The following is a 17281-nucleotide window of genomic DNA, read 5'->3' as shown; positions in this document are numbered from 1 at the left end:
ATCATGTACAGAAACGTGTTCAGGAGTATGATACAGTCTACATGCAGGATAACAGAGAGGCTTTAGAATTGTGTAATCTGGTTAACGGTGACCTTGTCACTCTGTGTACTTCTTATAAAGAGCCACTTGGCCTAATCCACACAACATCTAGGTCACCATCTGCTGCGTTTACACCTCTGACCACAAAACGGCATTGTTTCATTGTAAATCAGTGTTTTACAGTCAGTTTATTGCCTTCTTGCAAAACTAATTAACACACTTCTGTTGAAATAAAAGCCAGATTTATTGTTAACTGTAATGCATCAAGCTGACATCAATTATTTTTTCCACCTTTGTTTCAAAGTGTGTTGTGGATAAAACAAGAGTTCTTGACTAAAGTTAGGAGGACATATTGCTGACACACCTGATCCAACTGGCTGACCAAGCCCTTCAGTGAATGTTGGAGTTTGATGACGTGATCAGCACTAGGAAAGACTGAATAGTTGAGAGCCCCTTGCTTCAAATATAGCCTAAATAGATGATTATCAATTCCAACAGAGATCAGTTCCAACCCACATCTTAACCCAGATCTCATGCACCTGATCATCTGCTTAGTTGGATCAGGTGTAAGATTATGGCTTGAATTAAACACTGCAGGATGGCAGATCTTCCAGAGGAGGTGGTTAGTGTCCTTAATACACGAGTTCAATATTACATCTGAATACATCTAATTCAGAATAATTCATTGATGTCATGTCTTCAATGATCATACTTATGATTTTGTAGTTTTTTAGTTATAACACGGCTAAAAAAAATAAACAGATACTGTACATTTGACATGTTTACATCACTGTTGTGACACTGTACAATTAAAGTCAATACATTGCTTAAAGGTTTGTGCATTAATGACATCCATGGGAGTCCATGCTAAACATACCCCTTATTAAGATATGTCTGTCTGAACAAAATTTCAGCAATAGTTCTAAGGTCTATCTAACACCATGTCAGTAGATCAGTCTAGTAGATATGGACACTATATGCTTTCAGCTCTAATTGTTCTATGAATGTTTAAACATGTAAATATAGTTTCTTTTTATGCACCAAGTTTCTGCTCCTTATTTCCTGGCCAGGACAAAGAGGACCCGGTTTGGAAGTTTTCTCCTCAGGCGAGAAGGATATTTCTTTCCTATAGATGATAGGAACCAGAGTTTGAAATTTGTATGCAAATGGAAAGTACACAGGTCTTTTATCCCCTCATCCAATCTCTTACCCTCACTTCTCTGTCTGTCTGTTGATGGCTCAGTCTATCTCTCTGCTGCTGATCCAATCCTCCTCTTGCTGAGCAATGGATTCCCAGTGGGTAATTTTAGTTCCTCATGTGACTTTGGCTTGTGTCACAAAGGTGCTTCATATTCAGAATAGGCCTGTAATCTCTCAGGATGGCGTTCAAGATGGAGAGACAGTGCTGGAATATTCCACTCAGCACCTGCCTTCCTGGTAGGTGTGTGTTACTTGTAGCAGTTTAATTTATTTAAAGTTCATTCAGTCCCAACATGTTACAGTGAAAGTCTCTGAAATGCACATGATGTCATGCAATCTCGAATGCAAACAGGAGCCATTAATAATAAAGTAGAAGTCCTGATTTTAGAAACATACCAACCCAACTACAGGCAGTAGTAAATATCCAGAGCTCAAACCACTTTGACCAGACCAAAGGAGAAACAGAAGAAGGCTGAAATAGAAAAAAAAGGACTTCCTGGTTTCATTTGTTAACTGTATGAAATTCCTGTGACAAGTGCACAGGTCAAAAGAGCACAGGTGAAGGGTTGTCAGTGATGGTGTATCATGATGTTGTCTTCATCAGCCAGAGTAACCTGGGCCACCTGACGCACAGCAGAGATCTTCTTCACTGCTTTCTGAAGCATCAATTTAAAGTCCTTATTCTCAGGCCTGAAAAACACCACACAATAAAGAGTGTACATCAGCCTAATCACATAAATACTTTGCATTCGCTGCAGATGCATTAAGGATAAATAATTATATTGTTTAGGCCTACATTACGACATTAATATATAGAACCCTAGGAGGACATATAGAACATAACAAACAACACAAATAGACACATCTGCATGCCAAACATAGCCAGGCGTCTGGTTTTCAAAAGCCGGCCACATTCACAGCTATCCATACCAGAAGAGTGCAATGCCATCTGAAAGGAGAGAGCATGTAGAACTGCTATATTTGACTGCACAAGTCATGTATCTTACAAGGCCAAAAACAGAGGGGTTAAAATCTCCCAGATTATCACATTGCATCAGTGTTTTATAAAGATTTATTTCACTTTGGTTACAGTCTTTGTACTGAGGAGGGGAAGATCTTCATTAATATCCTTGAAGGAGTTTCAGCACCAGCTTCTGAACCGAACAGCTTTGTAAGGTATTCAGTACACACACACACACACACATAATGATGGCTGGTATAAAAGAAATGTTAAAAAATAGTGATAACTGGCAGATTATAGCTTGAGAAACATAACTTGAAAGTAGAAGAACTGAGTTAATTCATAGTTGGAGAATGTAGTTCAAATATAATGGCACAGATGTACTAATTGTGTCCCATGTCTCCCATCCCAGACACCACATTCAGTAATGTTATACATTCTCCATGCATAACATTACCTCAGTTATTCTTCTTTGCAAGCTCTTTCTCCGCTTTCCGCCTCTTGTATGCAGCTATTTCCTCCATCTGCAAGCCATGTGCCATTTGCCTGCAAAATATATTGGAAAGGATGAACAAGAAGGACACACACAGACACACTGCCAGGTCACAGGCCATGGGATGGCCCAGTCTTACCCTGGCTTTAGTTCAGGAGGGACAGGGAGTGGTTTGGTGAAACTGTCTCTCCCAATGAGCCAGTAGGTCTCTTCTGTGCCTTTGCCCTGTGGAAGAGAGCAGATGAGAGTGTCAGTGTGGAAGTAATGCATCGTATGCAAAGAAACAAGAAAGCAGCAAGAAACAGGGCACAGGAATGCCAGAATGCCAGTCTTGATTCAACCACATAAAATTTAAGATGTAGCTCTTTTCAGAATGAAGAAAATTAATAAAAATTATTTTAGAACCAATACTAAACAAAGTATTGAAATAAATAAATAAAATTAGTTGCCAATTATATTTTTCCCCAATCTTCAACTGCCAAGTTAAACCAGTCAGTAAACCTCTGTAGCCTCAGATTCCTGTTCTTGGCTGATAGAAGTGGAACCCGATGTGGACTTCTACTTTTGTAGCCTAGCCACCTTAAGATTCCATGTGCTTGTGCGTTCTGAGATGTTTTTCTGCTCACCACGGTTGTAAAGAGTGAGTATTTGAATTACTGTAGCCTACCTGTCAGTTCAAACCAATCTGGAAATTCTCCTCTGACCTCTCATCAATATGGGAGAACTGCTACTGACTGGATGTTTTTTTTTTTTGCATTATTCTGTGTAAACTCGAGAGAAAATCTCAGAAGATCTCAACCAATCTTCTCAAAACAAGATCTGAAATACTGAAACTATCCTGTCTGGCACCTGCCACGTCCAAAGTCACTGAGATAATTTCCCCCATCCTGATGTGTGATTTGAACAGTAACTGAAGCCCCTGACTTGTTTCTGCATGATTTTATGCATTGCGATGTTGCCATATGCTGCACAATGAGCAAGAATACAGGTGTTCCTAATAAAGTGGCTGGTGTATATTTATTGCTTCTTTAATGGGAATGGTTGTGTGTAGAAAATGAATTATTTGCATGGTTCATTTATTCATCTTCGGTAAACACTTTATCTTTTAACTTGGAACAATGGGCATGAGGCGGGGACATTGCCGAATCTCTGTGCAAAGTGGCCTTGGGTCTTACCTTGAGTTCAATCCTGCCTCTCAACTGGACTTTGTATCCTGCTTTCAGTGCCAACAGGATTTTAACTGTGCTGGAATGAACATGAATCCGATATGCTGTAGGAAACCAAGAGCAAAAATCAGTTACAGTACATGGTCAAAACCTAAAGAGAGAACTTCAAAAATATTCAAATATGAGTTCAATGTCTTTTAACTCACGCATCCCTGTGGACTCCATTCTAGAAGCTGTGTTGACTGTGTCTCCAAACAGACAGTACCTGGGCATAGTCAAGCCGACAACACCAGCTACACAAGAACCTACACAAGCACATACATGTGTAAACCAACCGCTATGTATTTTCAAAATGATCAGAATTACTACTGAAAGATACATTTTAAATTCATCTCACAAGTGATATGTGCAGGTAAAAAAATGAAATATTTTCTTGCTGCTGCCCAATCCATACTAAACAAGTTGTCTGACCTGTGTGAAGTCCTATTCGGATTCGGACCGGTACATCAGGCATGTGCCTCATTTTAAATGTCCCCACAGCACTGAGGATATCCAGAGCCATGTTGGCAATCTCAGCTGCGTGGCGGTTCCCGTTGGACACAGGCAAACCTGACGCCACCATGTAGGCATCACCTATTGTCTCAACCTGGGCGGTAGAGAGAGAGAGACTGACATGCTAAAGTAAGTTGTATACTACAGGTTTTAATTCTGTCCTGCTCCGGTCTCAGTTTAAGTAATAAAACAATTGAACATGGAACATATCAGCCAAAGTAACAACAGTGATAAAAATGAACACAATGATCTCCATTCACATAAAACCACATAGTTATTGTGTGAAACCTCAGTGATATTAACACAAATCAGACACAAGGTGAGGGGGCTATTTCAGCAAGCAGGTTAAATATACAATCAAGGAATATCAGCTTTTTAAAAAAGCCCCTAGACCAGGATATGTGGTGACTATACACTACCTGGCTTATGCTCAGGGGTTAGCTCAAATCAACCCTGTAAAATCTGACCTGTGTATCATGGTCATTTTTTGAGCCTGTGTCCCACATCCACTGAAGCATCTTTAAAGCATTTACACTGACCCTAGAAGTTAGTTCTCTCGTGGACCTACGTGTGATGAACCAAGGTTTCAAGGGTTTTAATCAACATACTACCTGTTTCAGAAGAAGGATGGTTAGATCTAAGGGGGCTGAACTGGTTCCTAAATATCCCCCTTTCCATATGCTAAGTTGTCAGATGTAATTCATGCCATGCATCCATGGGACTGGTTAACGCCGGTGAATTTGTGTGATGGGTATTCCCATGTTCCCATCACCCAGAACACAGATGCTAACCCGGCGAGATCTTTCAAGGAAATATTATTGTAATACAGCATTATTTATTACAAATATTGTGTCATATGTTATTTTGTGACTGTGTTGGAAGGTTTCGGAAGGTATCCAGGTGATCCTCATCTTCCCTGATGCTTATCCAGGTTCAGAGGACTATAGTTCCATGCATAACTAGTATTCACCAAATAGGGCATCACAGAATACACCAATTTATGTAGCCAGAACCAGCCATTCAAAAGCAATTAGCCTTTAAAAAAAATCACATTCATAAGTACAAAGGTACTTATGAGGGGTAAGGTTGTGACAGGGCTTCCCTACGGGTGTGTATAAAAACATTGTAAGACACAGGGAGTGTTACTTCATCATACACTGAGTGTTCTTATACTCTTGGAGTAACCATGGTGACACAAAAATACAGTAAATGAAGGATCTGACTGAACCAGATGTTCTCAATCTTTGGCCAAATAGCAGTTGGAATGATACCTTATATACATCATGGTTACTGATGATTGCATCAAAGAGTGTGTAGAGGTCGTTAAGAAGGTCCACCACCTCAATCGGCTCACTGTTGGCTGAAATTGTAGTGAAGCCAACAATGTCACTGAAGTAGACAGTGACACTGTCAAAGTACTCCGGTTTCACTGTGCTTCCCAATTTCAGAGCCTCGGCCACTGACCTGGAGCAGAGGAACAGCAAGAAAACAACAGACAATAAGAGCATGAGATTGTGGGGAAGTTGTACATAGAGTTTTGTACAGTAGGAGTTTACTACCAAGAATATTACATTTTAAATGTATTTTTTTTAGCTCTTTAAGAAAACCTCCTATTAAATTAATATATAGATGAATATCCCATATTGCAAAATTCTAATATATTCCATTTTATATGTGTTATTTATTCTACTCACGGTGGCAGCATCTGTGTGAGAAGTTTCTCAGTCTTCTGTTTCTCAATTTCTAGCTCCTCTGTCCTTTCCCTGATCAATTCCTCCAGGTTAGAGGAGTACTGCTCCAGCATCCTTAGCATGGAGTCTATGATGTTAGTCTTCTTCCCTTTATTTATGTTCTTGAACTGAGGAAAGGGAGAGATAGCGGTGAGGCTCACACAGAGAAGGGCAGCTTTCTAAAGGTAGTTCTGGCAAATAATATGGCATATCTAAAAATTTGTTGTGTTTGTTACTCTAGTAAAGGTTACTCTAATAAAAGTTTGTAACATGTAGTCTAAATCATTTTATACTCTTATTATCTCATGAAATATCAAATGCTTCTGCTCCTTTATTGACACTGTTTAAGATAATTTAAAACTAAGGCCCCATCCATACATATACAGATATTTTTTAAAATGTAATTTTTGCTTCTGTGTTTTGGGTCAAAGTCTTTCAAAAACACCACTAAAGGTGGAAAAAGTTTTAAACTGTTTTTGTGTGGATGAGAAACACATATGTCTTTGAAAACGCTGACGTCGCAGTGTTAACCTGCTCCATGTCTGTTACGGTTTTGTGTGGGTTATGAAAGTGCTGGAAATTATTTGATAATGTGTTTGCAATTTTTTGCTTTGTTTTATTAAGTGTACCCTTATGCAGTACTTCCAGCTCTTTATCCGTCCACACATTTAAATCCTGTTTGTCAGATTTTGTTTTAGAGCATTTGCTGGTGTTGGTGTTTTTTTCTTCACATTTTGCTTTCTCTACACATGCTCTTAACATTACTCTTGAGGTGTTCGACATAAAGTTTATGACATGCCATTGCTACAGGGCTAGCATGTTCAAATTATTTTTGCATCTATGTGTAGACAGAGACATTTTTAAAAACCTAGTTCTTGTTGACGTGAAGTTTTTTTTGTTTTGTTTTTTTAAAAAGAGGGATAAAGACTACGTTGTCAAAAACATCCATATACATGTGGATGGGACCAAAAGCTTTTCAGTTAAAAAGAAACAAAAAAATTCCTTTATAGAGCTTTTTCCCCCCAGAAAAGTGGAAAAGTGAAAAGGAGGGCCACCTGATCAAAGATTTCATCAAATGTTGGTCTCCTCTCAGGCTGCTCATTCCAGCACCGCTTCATTAGCTGGATGCACTCAAGTGGAGCGTGGTCTGGAGATACAGTGGGTCTGCACAATGGTGGAGGCTTCTTCACCTTCTGAACAATTTCTGTTGTGATCGAAAAGAATTAAAGTATGGAAGATTGAATACCCAAGGGAGAGGCAATCAAGGCAACTAGTTTTATTGAGCTAATCAAGTATTATAACATATTCTAATATAAGGTGGACAGGTCTCCAGGAGCTGTAACCTACCGTGAGCAGACTGCTCTAACATGCAAAAAGGCGGCCCTCGCACCACCACTTCCTGCATGATAATGGAGAAGCTGTATACATCCCCTGGCAGACTGCCTTTCAGCCCTGGAAAGGAACTTCTCAAGATCTCAGGGGCTGTCCACAGCAGCTCTGTGTAGTGTCCAGATATCAGCATATGCAAAGAGAACAAATGTAAGTAGAGTGGTATATAGAGAAGCATGAACAAGTCCAGGCAAAAGACCTAAACCTCAACAATGCTCAAGAGGCTGGCAAACAAAACACAACCCACCAGGAATCATATGGATAGTACAGAAAACCAGTATCTGCATGCTTAAGATGAACAGATAAAAGAACTCACAATGTACACACACACTCACCCTCAGGTTGCGGCTTTACATATGGAAACCTCTGGGACTCCAACACTTCATTGTAGCCATAGTCAGTTACTTTGAGCACAAAACGCCCATCAACCACACAGTTTCCGGACTTCAGCCTTCCATGATATACATTCCTGTGGTGGAGGTATTTCATTCCCTGCATGCCACCAACATTCACACAGAAACAGCCTCATTTATTAGATTAATGTAAATACACTTCTGTCTAGATAAAATATTTCACAACAAATCAATCAAGTTATCTTCTGGGGCAGCTTGTGGTCTTTCTCCCAAATGTCAGTCATTTCATGTCTGATCGAGAGCACTACCTTAATGAGGTCCAGCAGGAGGGAAGACTTGAACATCCAGTCCAGTTTGACATCATCATTATGCAGAAGATCTTCCAGGCTGCCACGGGAACAGTACTCCGTCACTATGGCAAAGACCCCACAGTCGTGAAAGAAGCCCATGAAAGGGTTAACGTTCTCATGCCTCATGTCTTTCATCTGCAGATGAAGATGTAAATGCTGAATGAATCACTTTACATGCAAAGAGGATGGAAATGAGAGGAAGCATGTTAAAGGAGGGTCTAAAAGGTTTACAACTGCTAACAAGCGTTAGTCCTTACTAATGTTACATTTTCTCACAACAGATCCCTATGTAGACCAAACTGTAAATAAATTTTTATTGTTTTGACATGAAATGCCTTCATTTTCCACCACAAGCAAAACTAAACTATATGGCCAAATGTTTGTGGACACCTGACCATCACATCCATACTGTATGTGAGTCTTCCCCAAACTGTTGCCACAAAGTTGGAAACAAAGATGGAAATTGTATAGAATGTTTTTATATGTATTACCATTGATTTCCCTTCAGTGGAACTAATGGGCCCAAACCTGTTCCAGCATGACAATGCTCCTGTGCACGATCCATAAAGACATGGTTTGCTGAGGCTTCTGTGGAGGAACCCGAGTGGCCTGCACAGAGCCCTGACCTCAACCCCACTGAACACCTTTGGGATTAATTGGAACATCGACTGCATGCCAGGCCTTCTCATTTGACATCAATACCCAACCTCACTAATGCTCTTATACCTGAATGGACACAAATCCCCACAGACACGTTCCAAAATCTAGTGGAAAGACTGCCCATAAGAGTGGAGGCTGTTATAGCAGCAAAGAGGGGGGCACCTCCATATGGTTTTGGAATAGGATATTTAAGAAGTATATAGTGGTGTGATGATCTGTTGTCCACACACTTTTGGCCATATAGGGTATGTATTTCTACTGTTCATCTGGCAAATGTTTATGTATTTTGATCTAAAAATTATTACATTCATGTTCAGAACCAAATGATAGATGTTTTTATGTCAAATTGATAGCAGTTAGCTAAGTAACAAATAGTATTAGTTCAATAATAGTATTGAATAATAGTATTGAATTAAATCAAAACCAAAAGGCCCACAGTGAATGTTCTTAGTCAGAGAGATACCAACAGCACAGTGTGTGCAGGAATATCTGCAAAAAACCCATACAATACAAAGTGCCTAACTTCGTTTTGAGATGACCTTTATAGAAGGCTTGAGCAAAACAGGTAAACGAACGTGCAGTTGTTTGTATTCGACAAAAAGGCATTTCACTGTCCTCATGCAGTCACACACTGATTTACAGTCCATTCAAAGATGGGGTCACTTTCCTCCCGCATTATTTACTAGTTACTTAACCCAACAGGAGAGCTGGAAAGATATGATCAAGTTAATTTATTATTATGGTCCAATTTATGGGTGTTTATATGCGTACATAGAGAGGTTTTGAAAAAGAGCACTTGGTAATGACTAATGCTTGATAACAATTGTAAAAAAAAATGTAAGTTTTGAACTTTAAGTGTTTAGAAATGGAACTGTCTAGCAGTGACTCACCAGTTCAAACACGTCAGTAGTACTTGGGTTGATACTCCGAAAGTTTCCATGGGGAAGTCTTTTTAGCCAAGCCCAATCTCCCTGGAAAACAAGAGGTGGGATTAAAAAATGAACAGTTTTTAAGTGCTTCTGTTAAGTTTTCTGAAATATTCACTGAATATGTTATACCTCATAGATAGCGACATTTGAATTCTCATAGGTGGCTGGAGATTGACTAGAGAATGGAGAGTTGTGGCTGTGCTCTGAGATGCTTTTTCTTGTATCGCTGGTCTTGCTTTCCTCCAAACTCATCTTCTGGTTTTGGAAAGGTGTGTCAGTCATTAGTGTTTATCTTTATTGTTTGTGTTTGTATAAAAACCTGGAAAAATTACCTTGTTACTCAGTGATGGGTTGATGAAGGTGACATCAGCCAAGGTCAGTAGGATTTTGTTTGGGCCCCGGACTAATTGAATCTGATTGAGTCGTCGCCTAGGAGACATGATAATAAGAAAAATGTCAGTGCTGATTCAGCAATAATCTGCATTACATGTTAATCAACTCATTTATAGTTCTTATACTACTTTAGGCTACATTATGGATAAAACAAGAGAGAAATATATGACAACATGAGTTTACCTTATAAAGTAAACAGAAGCAACAAAGGAGAAGATTAATAGAAAGACACAGATGAAGAAAATAATCAGATGGAAAGGATCCACGCCTGTTGAAAGATGGAAAGAATTTTTTGGACCAAGTCGTACTCGTGGGTCTAAACACCAGTGTATCTATTAAAGGATATGAATGAATGTGTGCTTGTGTATGTGTGTGTGTGTTTGTGACCTCGCACCTCCACTACAGATGATTCCTTGTGTGAACCAGCACCTGGAGTCAGTCTTAGGTGGCCCCGATTGGGGGAAGTGAATGGACTGACCAAGGAAGCGTACCATGTCTGTCTCCATCTCTATGCGGTAGCAAGGCCTCAGTTCCCATGATAAGCCATCTGTATCCAGGACCACATAATCCAGTAGACCCAAGCCTGAAAGGCTTGTGCGGATGGGGTGACTGAAGCCCATAAATGTCAGGTTACGTGCATGATGGGCCAGATTATCGCCAGACATCCACTGTCCTGATGCTCTCAAACTCTGCATGGCATGGGCCATGAACAGGATGGAGGAATAGATGGTACCAAACAGAGGGGACACCTGTAGGATTAGAAATGTTTAATCTGTCTAAAAAGTATGTCAGTCATTCATACATTTGAATTGTCTCAGCAAAAAGCCAAAGGTACTAGCATAATCTTGAAGATGTTTTGCTTACCAAAGGGTTCTACACCACTAGGGTAATATTGGCTCAGTGGTTAAGGCTGGCAGAAAGATATTGTTGGACTCTTGAGCAAGGCACTTTACTCTGAATAGCTTGGATTGCAATTGTAATTTGTACTGTAAATATAAATGTACACCAGGGAACTACATTAAGGAAAAGTATCAAAATGTTCTACCACAAGCGCAATATCTATGACTTCTCCTTGAGCCAGGCAGTTGTCCCTGACTACCATCATAACTGTGCCAAAGAAATCATCTGTATCCTTCCTCAGTGACTACCAGCCTGTTGCACTCAAACCAATCATTCAAGTAGATAGTCATGAAACACATAAAGAGCAGTCTATCCCCCATTTCATTTTACTTATCACCCGAACCATTCCACATAGGATGCCATATCTTTTTGCTTGCTTTGGAGCATCTGTGCCATTATCAGACTATGCAACAGCTTCTTTCCTGAGGGAGTCAGACTACTAAACACACTGCTGCCCCCCAGCCCCCACTCCCACCCCACCCCAACACCCACTTGAACTAATCAAGACCCTTCCAACACACCCCTTTGATTATCACTCCTCACCATCACTTAGAGCAGTATTTTGTGGACTGTATTGTGCCCTTAAAGGCTATGCTTATTATGCTACTACTGGACACTTTAAGAAATAATATTTTGTTCAAGTGTATACAAGTTATATGTAAAAATGATGAAAAAAATCAACTTGACTTGATTTGAATTGTTTTATATTTTTTACTGGATGACAGACATGAGGAAATCTACTAGATGCTAAACCAATGCCTTTATCTAAATATCAATATAAACACAAATACTTTGAGAACTTCCCCAGCTTGAGTGACTTTTTCAACCCACTCTCACTGTCTTCTCACCTGGTGGGGTTTAATGTTCTTGGGAACCTCTCCTCCCATCTGTGCCTCAATGTAAGCTTGATAAAATGAGTGCCGTTCTGGAGACTCCACAGTTATGGTAAGCACAGCGTCATAAGCGTGCTGCAATTTGCCATTGTTGGGAAGGAAGTATTGAGAAAGGTTCTGGTAGGGCAAGCTGTACAAGAGAGTGTCATAGGGCACAAATACCATGGAGCCATCTGTCATCCGCATATCATAGGCCATCTCAAGAAGCATCTGCTGATCTTTACCCCCTATTAAGACTGAATGCATACAGAGGACCACCACTTGAGTGGGAGAGAAAGAGAGGTAAAATGAATGATATGGACAGGCAAGAGAATTCATTGACATGCATTATTACTGTAAATTTTTACCAGTTGAACTTTTAACTCACAGCGTAGGTTTTCTACTCTCTTGACCTTGGCTAGAGTCTTGCGCATGCTGGCCACGTCCTTCCCAATAGATGCCACTATGCCAACAGGCATACCATGGCTGCGCAAAGCACTGGCTACCTTGCTTGCAGTCTCTACCCAGATATCATCACCCGAGGAAACAATACCCACGTGAGCCCAGCGGAAGTGCCGCATGAGATGCAGCAACACAAGCGTGGGCAGGGGCATAGTACGGGCAAAGGTAGGGTGGTTGCGTCTGGCATCCAGCTCATGGCCAATACATGACCAGGAGAACACAGCTTTGTTCCAGCTTTTCCCCAGCATGGATGCTGTGTCACAGTAACCTGGGTTGACCGGCCCAACAAAGGCAGACGCCCGCACATAGTATCCAAGGAAGTGGGAGAGAGCCTGCGATGTCTCACAATCCTCCTCCAGGATGACATAATCAAAAGTGACCCCAGGATAGAGAGATGGGTCCTGGTTGATACGACTTACAGCTAGTCGTGCTGCTGCACTGGGATAAGCTTTGGCAAAGAGTAGGTCACAGGACCATGGCCCGACCACCCCTACTCGAAAGATAGCAGCAGCAGTGGACACAGGATAGAGGAGGCACAACAGGATTACAGAGGCCCAGAAGTGCCAATTTGAACAGGAAGAGAGATGGCCATACTGATGGGGGTGAGATGAACATTGATCACTGGTCTGGAGTCTTTGGCTGGCCCATTCTGGTGGTAAATTATAGAAGGCACAGAGCCGCCGTCGCATCTCAGGGCTACGGCTCAGGAAGGTTGGTGTGCTCTGGAGCCCACTAGGTGTCACATCAGAAGTGTCATTGTTGGAGTCTACCCATAATTCTGTGCCAAGAAAAAATCAAAGAGATGGTATTCTGTGGTAGCTCTACATTAGTGGTTGATTTTCCTGAGATATAACTGTTATCTGTAAATGTGCTGTAAAAAAATCTATCCAGATCCATGTTGTGGTAAGTAATAGAGGGATTAAGGGTAAGAATAGGATCAGCACAATCCTTTTAAGTGTACACTATGTCCTATAACTACATACTGCTCTGAGAAATTACAATCATTCATTCACAAATTACACTGAAGAATGAAGCTATTTGAGGGTTTAGGTGGTTTTTTGAAAATTTCTGAAGCATATCATAGAAGCACTCTTGAGTAACTTAGTGAAGCGAACAGTGAATGCATGTTAAGATGTCCTTTAAGCATCCCCATTATCACATACAATGAGAGCCATCTGTCTTATTAAAAAGATATTCAGCATTTGTTTAAAAATGGTATCTGTAGCATTGCTTATAGAACTAATTGTAAGACTGCATAAAACTGCAGTAGGATTATCTAATTATGTCTGTGGAGTTTATTCTAATCCCCCTTTAGCAAAGGCATTCAAGATACCAAAATATAGGCACATTAAACCTGATAATTCCCTTACAAAGTTTTATTAAAATATGTAACAGCTATTGCTGAGGGCTGTTTCCTACTAGATGTGGGTATACATCTACACCCCAATCACCATTTTCAAAGTCTGGAGGTTGCTAACCAAAATTTACTGACTTGGGTTGCTCACTGCAATTCAATTACTATCGATCAGTTAAGTGATATTAACAATTCATTCACTAGTACACATCTTAGCATAGATATGCAAATGGTGTTTACTTACCAATTCTGTTTGATAAAGCAATTTTGGATGATCAATTGCACAGCGCCTTATCCTCAACCATGAAGCGTAAACCTGCAGGCCACCAACATTTCACATGAATTAAAATCCAAGAGAAACTGTCTTGGTGTAATTTTTCTGTCATTATGAATGTAAATATGAACTACAGGAACAGAAAGGTATCCATATGAAATCCATTGATGCTGCAGAGGCCCTAACGGGGCTCCAGCCAGCATTAGGTTACATTTCTAATCCTCTCCAAGTCTCGTCTTCCTTAAGTGACGGCATAGCTGACCTCAAGTGAGTGACCTGAAGATTATATCAATCCAATTGTGAGCCAACTGATTTCTTTCTTTTTCTTTTTATTATTTATCTCAGAGTACTCCCTAATCCTCTCATAATGTAGTTTGAAGTAAAGTTCGAAATGGCATTATCCTCTAAATGGTCATGATAAACATTTAATGTTCATTCAAAGGGCATTTAGTGAGACAAAGCTTATAGATATTAGGCATCAAAATAATTTTGTAAGGAATATAATAGGTTATGTATAACATTGTATCAGTAATGTTATTGAGTGGCTTAATGGAGCAATGAGTGGGTGGTCTTGCACTGGAATGGTTTTGCAGTTGAGTTGATCCTCCAGATCAACCAGATGATCTTATTAGTATCTATTATTGCAGTTGTTTTGGAAACATGTTAAGTGTATTCCCTGAGGAGCATATGAAATCACCAACTTAAGGCAGAAGCAGATGGCCTACTAGCATGAGTGCCTGCAACCTCAATGTCCTTATAAAGCTAGAGGAGGCAGGCAGGGGCACACAGACCCATTAGCTGTGGAACATGGACAGAGCTGGTGCACAAACAATGTTTGGCAGATCATTGGTTGTACCACTGTGAGTGATAGCAATCTGGTCAAACACTTCAGTAGATAACCCCTCATGATTATCTGTGAATGTACAAGAGCCATTCAAGTTCAACAGTGTCCTGTCAAAACAACACAAACATTTCCTGAGACAAGACAAATGTCTGGAAAATAATGTCAACTTCAGACATCACAAATAAGTCAAGGTGAATGAACAGTAAGTACACATATGCTACACACAAAACTAATAATATATAAATAACCCACCCAACATCTAGTCACCAGTCAGGCTCTCATGAGCAAATGTTTGGAATGTTTTGAGTAATAGTAATATTGTAATATTGACATTTATATATATTTTTTCATTTATAGCTTGAGCCTGGTCTTTCCTAAAAGAAATTATTTATTGATCCACCTGATATTTGGATGAAAAACTCAACGGTTTACATTAGCCCATTACTAGCCACATGTTTTGCTTGAAAATTCCTGGTGAACCTGAACATGTTGTTCTGGAATTGACTTGTTGCTTCTTTTTTTAAGGTCCAGGTGATTTATGCAGCATTTCATGGCAGCAGGTGAACGTCAGATCAAAGTTTTAGGACAGCTGGAATTCATAAAATTCCATGTTAGACACTGCTGTGTGTTTTCAGATCTACTTGCAGTGCCTTGTTATACAGAATGGAGGCAGTAGAATACAGATTTGCACTGCATGAACTCTAACGGTATTGGGCTGCTCACCGGGATTCAAATTTACAGTGATGCCAAGTTCATGCTGAGGTTCAAGATTTCAGAACATAAAATTAACTGGAGCAAGAAAGTTGTCACATTTTTTTATTTTCATTTTCATCCACTGATCAGGTTTCTCCACCCTGGAACTTTAGCCTTGATATCTGCTTTCTCTTTATCACACCCATCCAAAAGCCTGAACAAATGCTTCCCCTCACTAAATATTTTCTTGTATCGTTAGTGACCAGTGAGAATTCTTGAAATATTGCATTGTTTGGCAAAACATTATGCTTGTATCACATTGTTTTCTATATTGGAAAATTCAGCAATGCTTTGGTGTTTCCATGTCTTCCATGGTGAGTAAGATATACAGAGAAACTGATTGCACTGATACATGATACAAGTGAAGTCATCTCTTTATCTCTTTAACTTTCTCAGTACTTCCTTTTCTCTGTCCTAATTCCACTACAAATTCGCCCTGATGTTGAGATTCATCACAAGAGAAACTTGACCCTTTCCCCTGTAGTAAATCACTGCCATCACCACAACACTCAGTGACCATATTGGGTAAGAATCTTAAAAAAGCTCTGCTTCTGATTCAGGTTTGTTTTAAAGTGTGAATGTTTCTCTATCAAACAAGGTTCCAAGTAAAACCATTTTAGGAAGCTAAGAACTCTTAAGGATCCTTCGGATATCTGTAGGATACATGTATTATCTGTTATAGGAGTATGGACATATCAGGACCAGAAGTACAGTTAATTTATTAATATTCACCAACAGATGAAAGAAAAAAACAGATCTGTGAAAAATTAAATATTATTTTATGATGCTTTCCTATCATAGAGGTCCCATCTAAAATTGTATGGGCTGGACATAATTCTCAGACATAATTTTCTCCAGAGTCATTCATGTAGTGTGGTATAATAGCATACTATTAAGATAAATGGAGGAAGGCAATTATTTACTCTGTAAACAGTGTAAATATAAGTGTTTTTTTCTTAAATATAGAAGCAACATCATGCTGTCCAGGGGGAATTTTGTGGCTTCTCACAGCATGGTTGTATAGAAGCTATAAAATGGACTCTGAGTAAAAGTATCATTTTTTTTGCATGTTACGAGTCCAGTGCTCATGGCACTGCAACTCAGGTTCAGAGGTTTGGCAGTGTTACAAAAACATTGTTCGGAAATGCTGATGAAGTGTGCAGGACATCCTAGTTTATCTGACAGTCAGCTTGAAAAATCAAATAAATACTGTGGACCTTATCAACGACTGTTTTAGACAGATGACCGCGATAACAGTACAATTATAGACATGTCTGGCTGCAGATCTGTCTTTAGATCATTCTCCAAGTGCTGAAAGACTAAACTAAACTAAAAGACTAGACTAGACTAAAAGATCAGTTTTGTATAAAATGAGTGTTTAAGTAAGAAAGGAGGGAGGAAGGAAATAAATATGTAATGCATAAATAAATAAATGGGGGATGGAAGGAAATAAATACATAAATTAACAAACAAACAAATAAATTGAGAATAAAGAAGGGAAGGAAGAAAGGGAGGAAGGAAATAAATAAATAAATAAATAAATGGGGAAGTAAGGAAGAAAGGGAATAAGTTAAGACAGAAAGTTAAGATAATTAAATGCAGAAGTC

The 17281-nt window shown here is 39.6% G+C and overlaps 1 protein-coding gene across 3 annotated transcripts; it reads right to left on the bottom strand.

The window, feature by feature from the left end:
- Positions 1-260: 260 nt before the first annotated feature.
- gc2 (guanylyl cyclase 2) lies at positions 261-14252 on the bottom strand. 3 transcript variants are annotated; one of them, XM_026936929.3, is made up of 20 exons: positions 14048-14252; positions 12376-13227; positions 11964-12268; positions 10610-10964; positions 10399-10483; positions 10155-10251; positions 9952-10077; positions 9784-9864; positions 8192-8368; positions 7866-8022; positions 7489-7638; positions 7197-7345; positions 6106-6269; positions 5683-5875; positions 4331-4505; positions 4066-4164; positions 3869-3963; positions 2833-2918; positions 2658-2746; positions 261-1929 (listed from the first exon to the last, which is right to left on the bottom strand). In XM_026936929.3, the coding sequence occupies exons 2-19, from the start codon at positions 13136-13138 to the stop codon at positions 2659-2661; spliced, it is 3345 nt and encodes a 1114-aa protein (XP_026792730.3). In that variant the 5' UTR covers positions 13139-13227; positions 14048-14252; the 3' UTR covers positions 261-1929; position 2658. The 3 variants fall into 3 exon arrangements, with proteins under 3 accessions (XP_026792730.3, XP_034159518.2, XP_053089289.1); XM_034303627.2 differs by lacking the exon at positions 2658-2746; XM_053233314.1 differs by lacking the exons at positions 2658-2746; positions 14048-14252 and having other exon boundaries at positions 12376-13719.
- Between the last annotated feature and the right edge of the window lie 3029 nt (positions 14253-17281).

Source organism: Pangasianodon hypophthalmus, chromosome 4, assembly GCF_027358585.1.
Source record: "Pangasianodon hypophthalmus isolate fPanHyp1 chromosome 4, fPanHyp1.pri, whole genome shotgun sequence".
In the NCBI taxonomy this organism is placed as follows: Eukaryota; Metazoa; Chordata; class Actinopteri; order Siluriformes; family Pangasiidae; genus Pangasianodon; species Pangasianodon hypophthalmus.
This window is presented reverse-complemented; position numbering and strand designations above follow the sequence as displayed.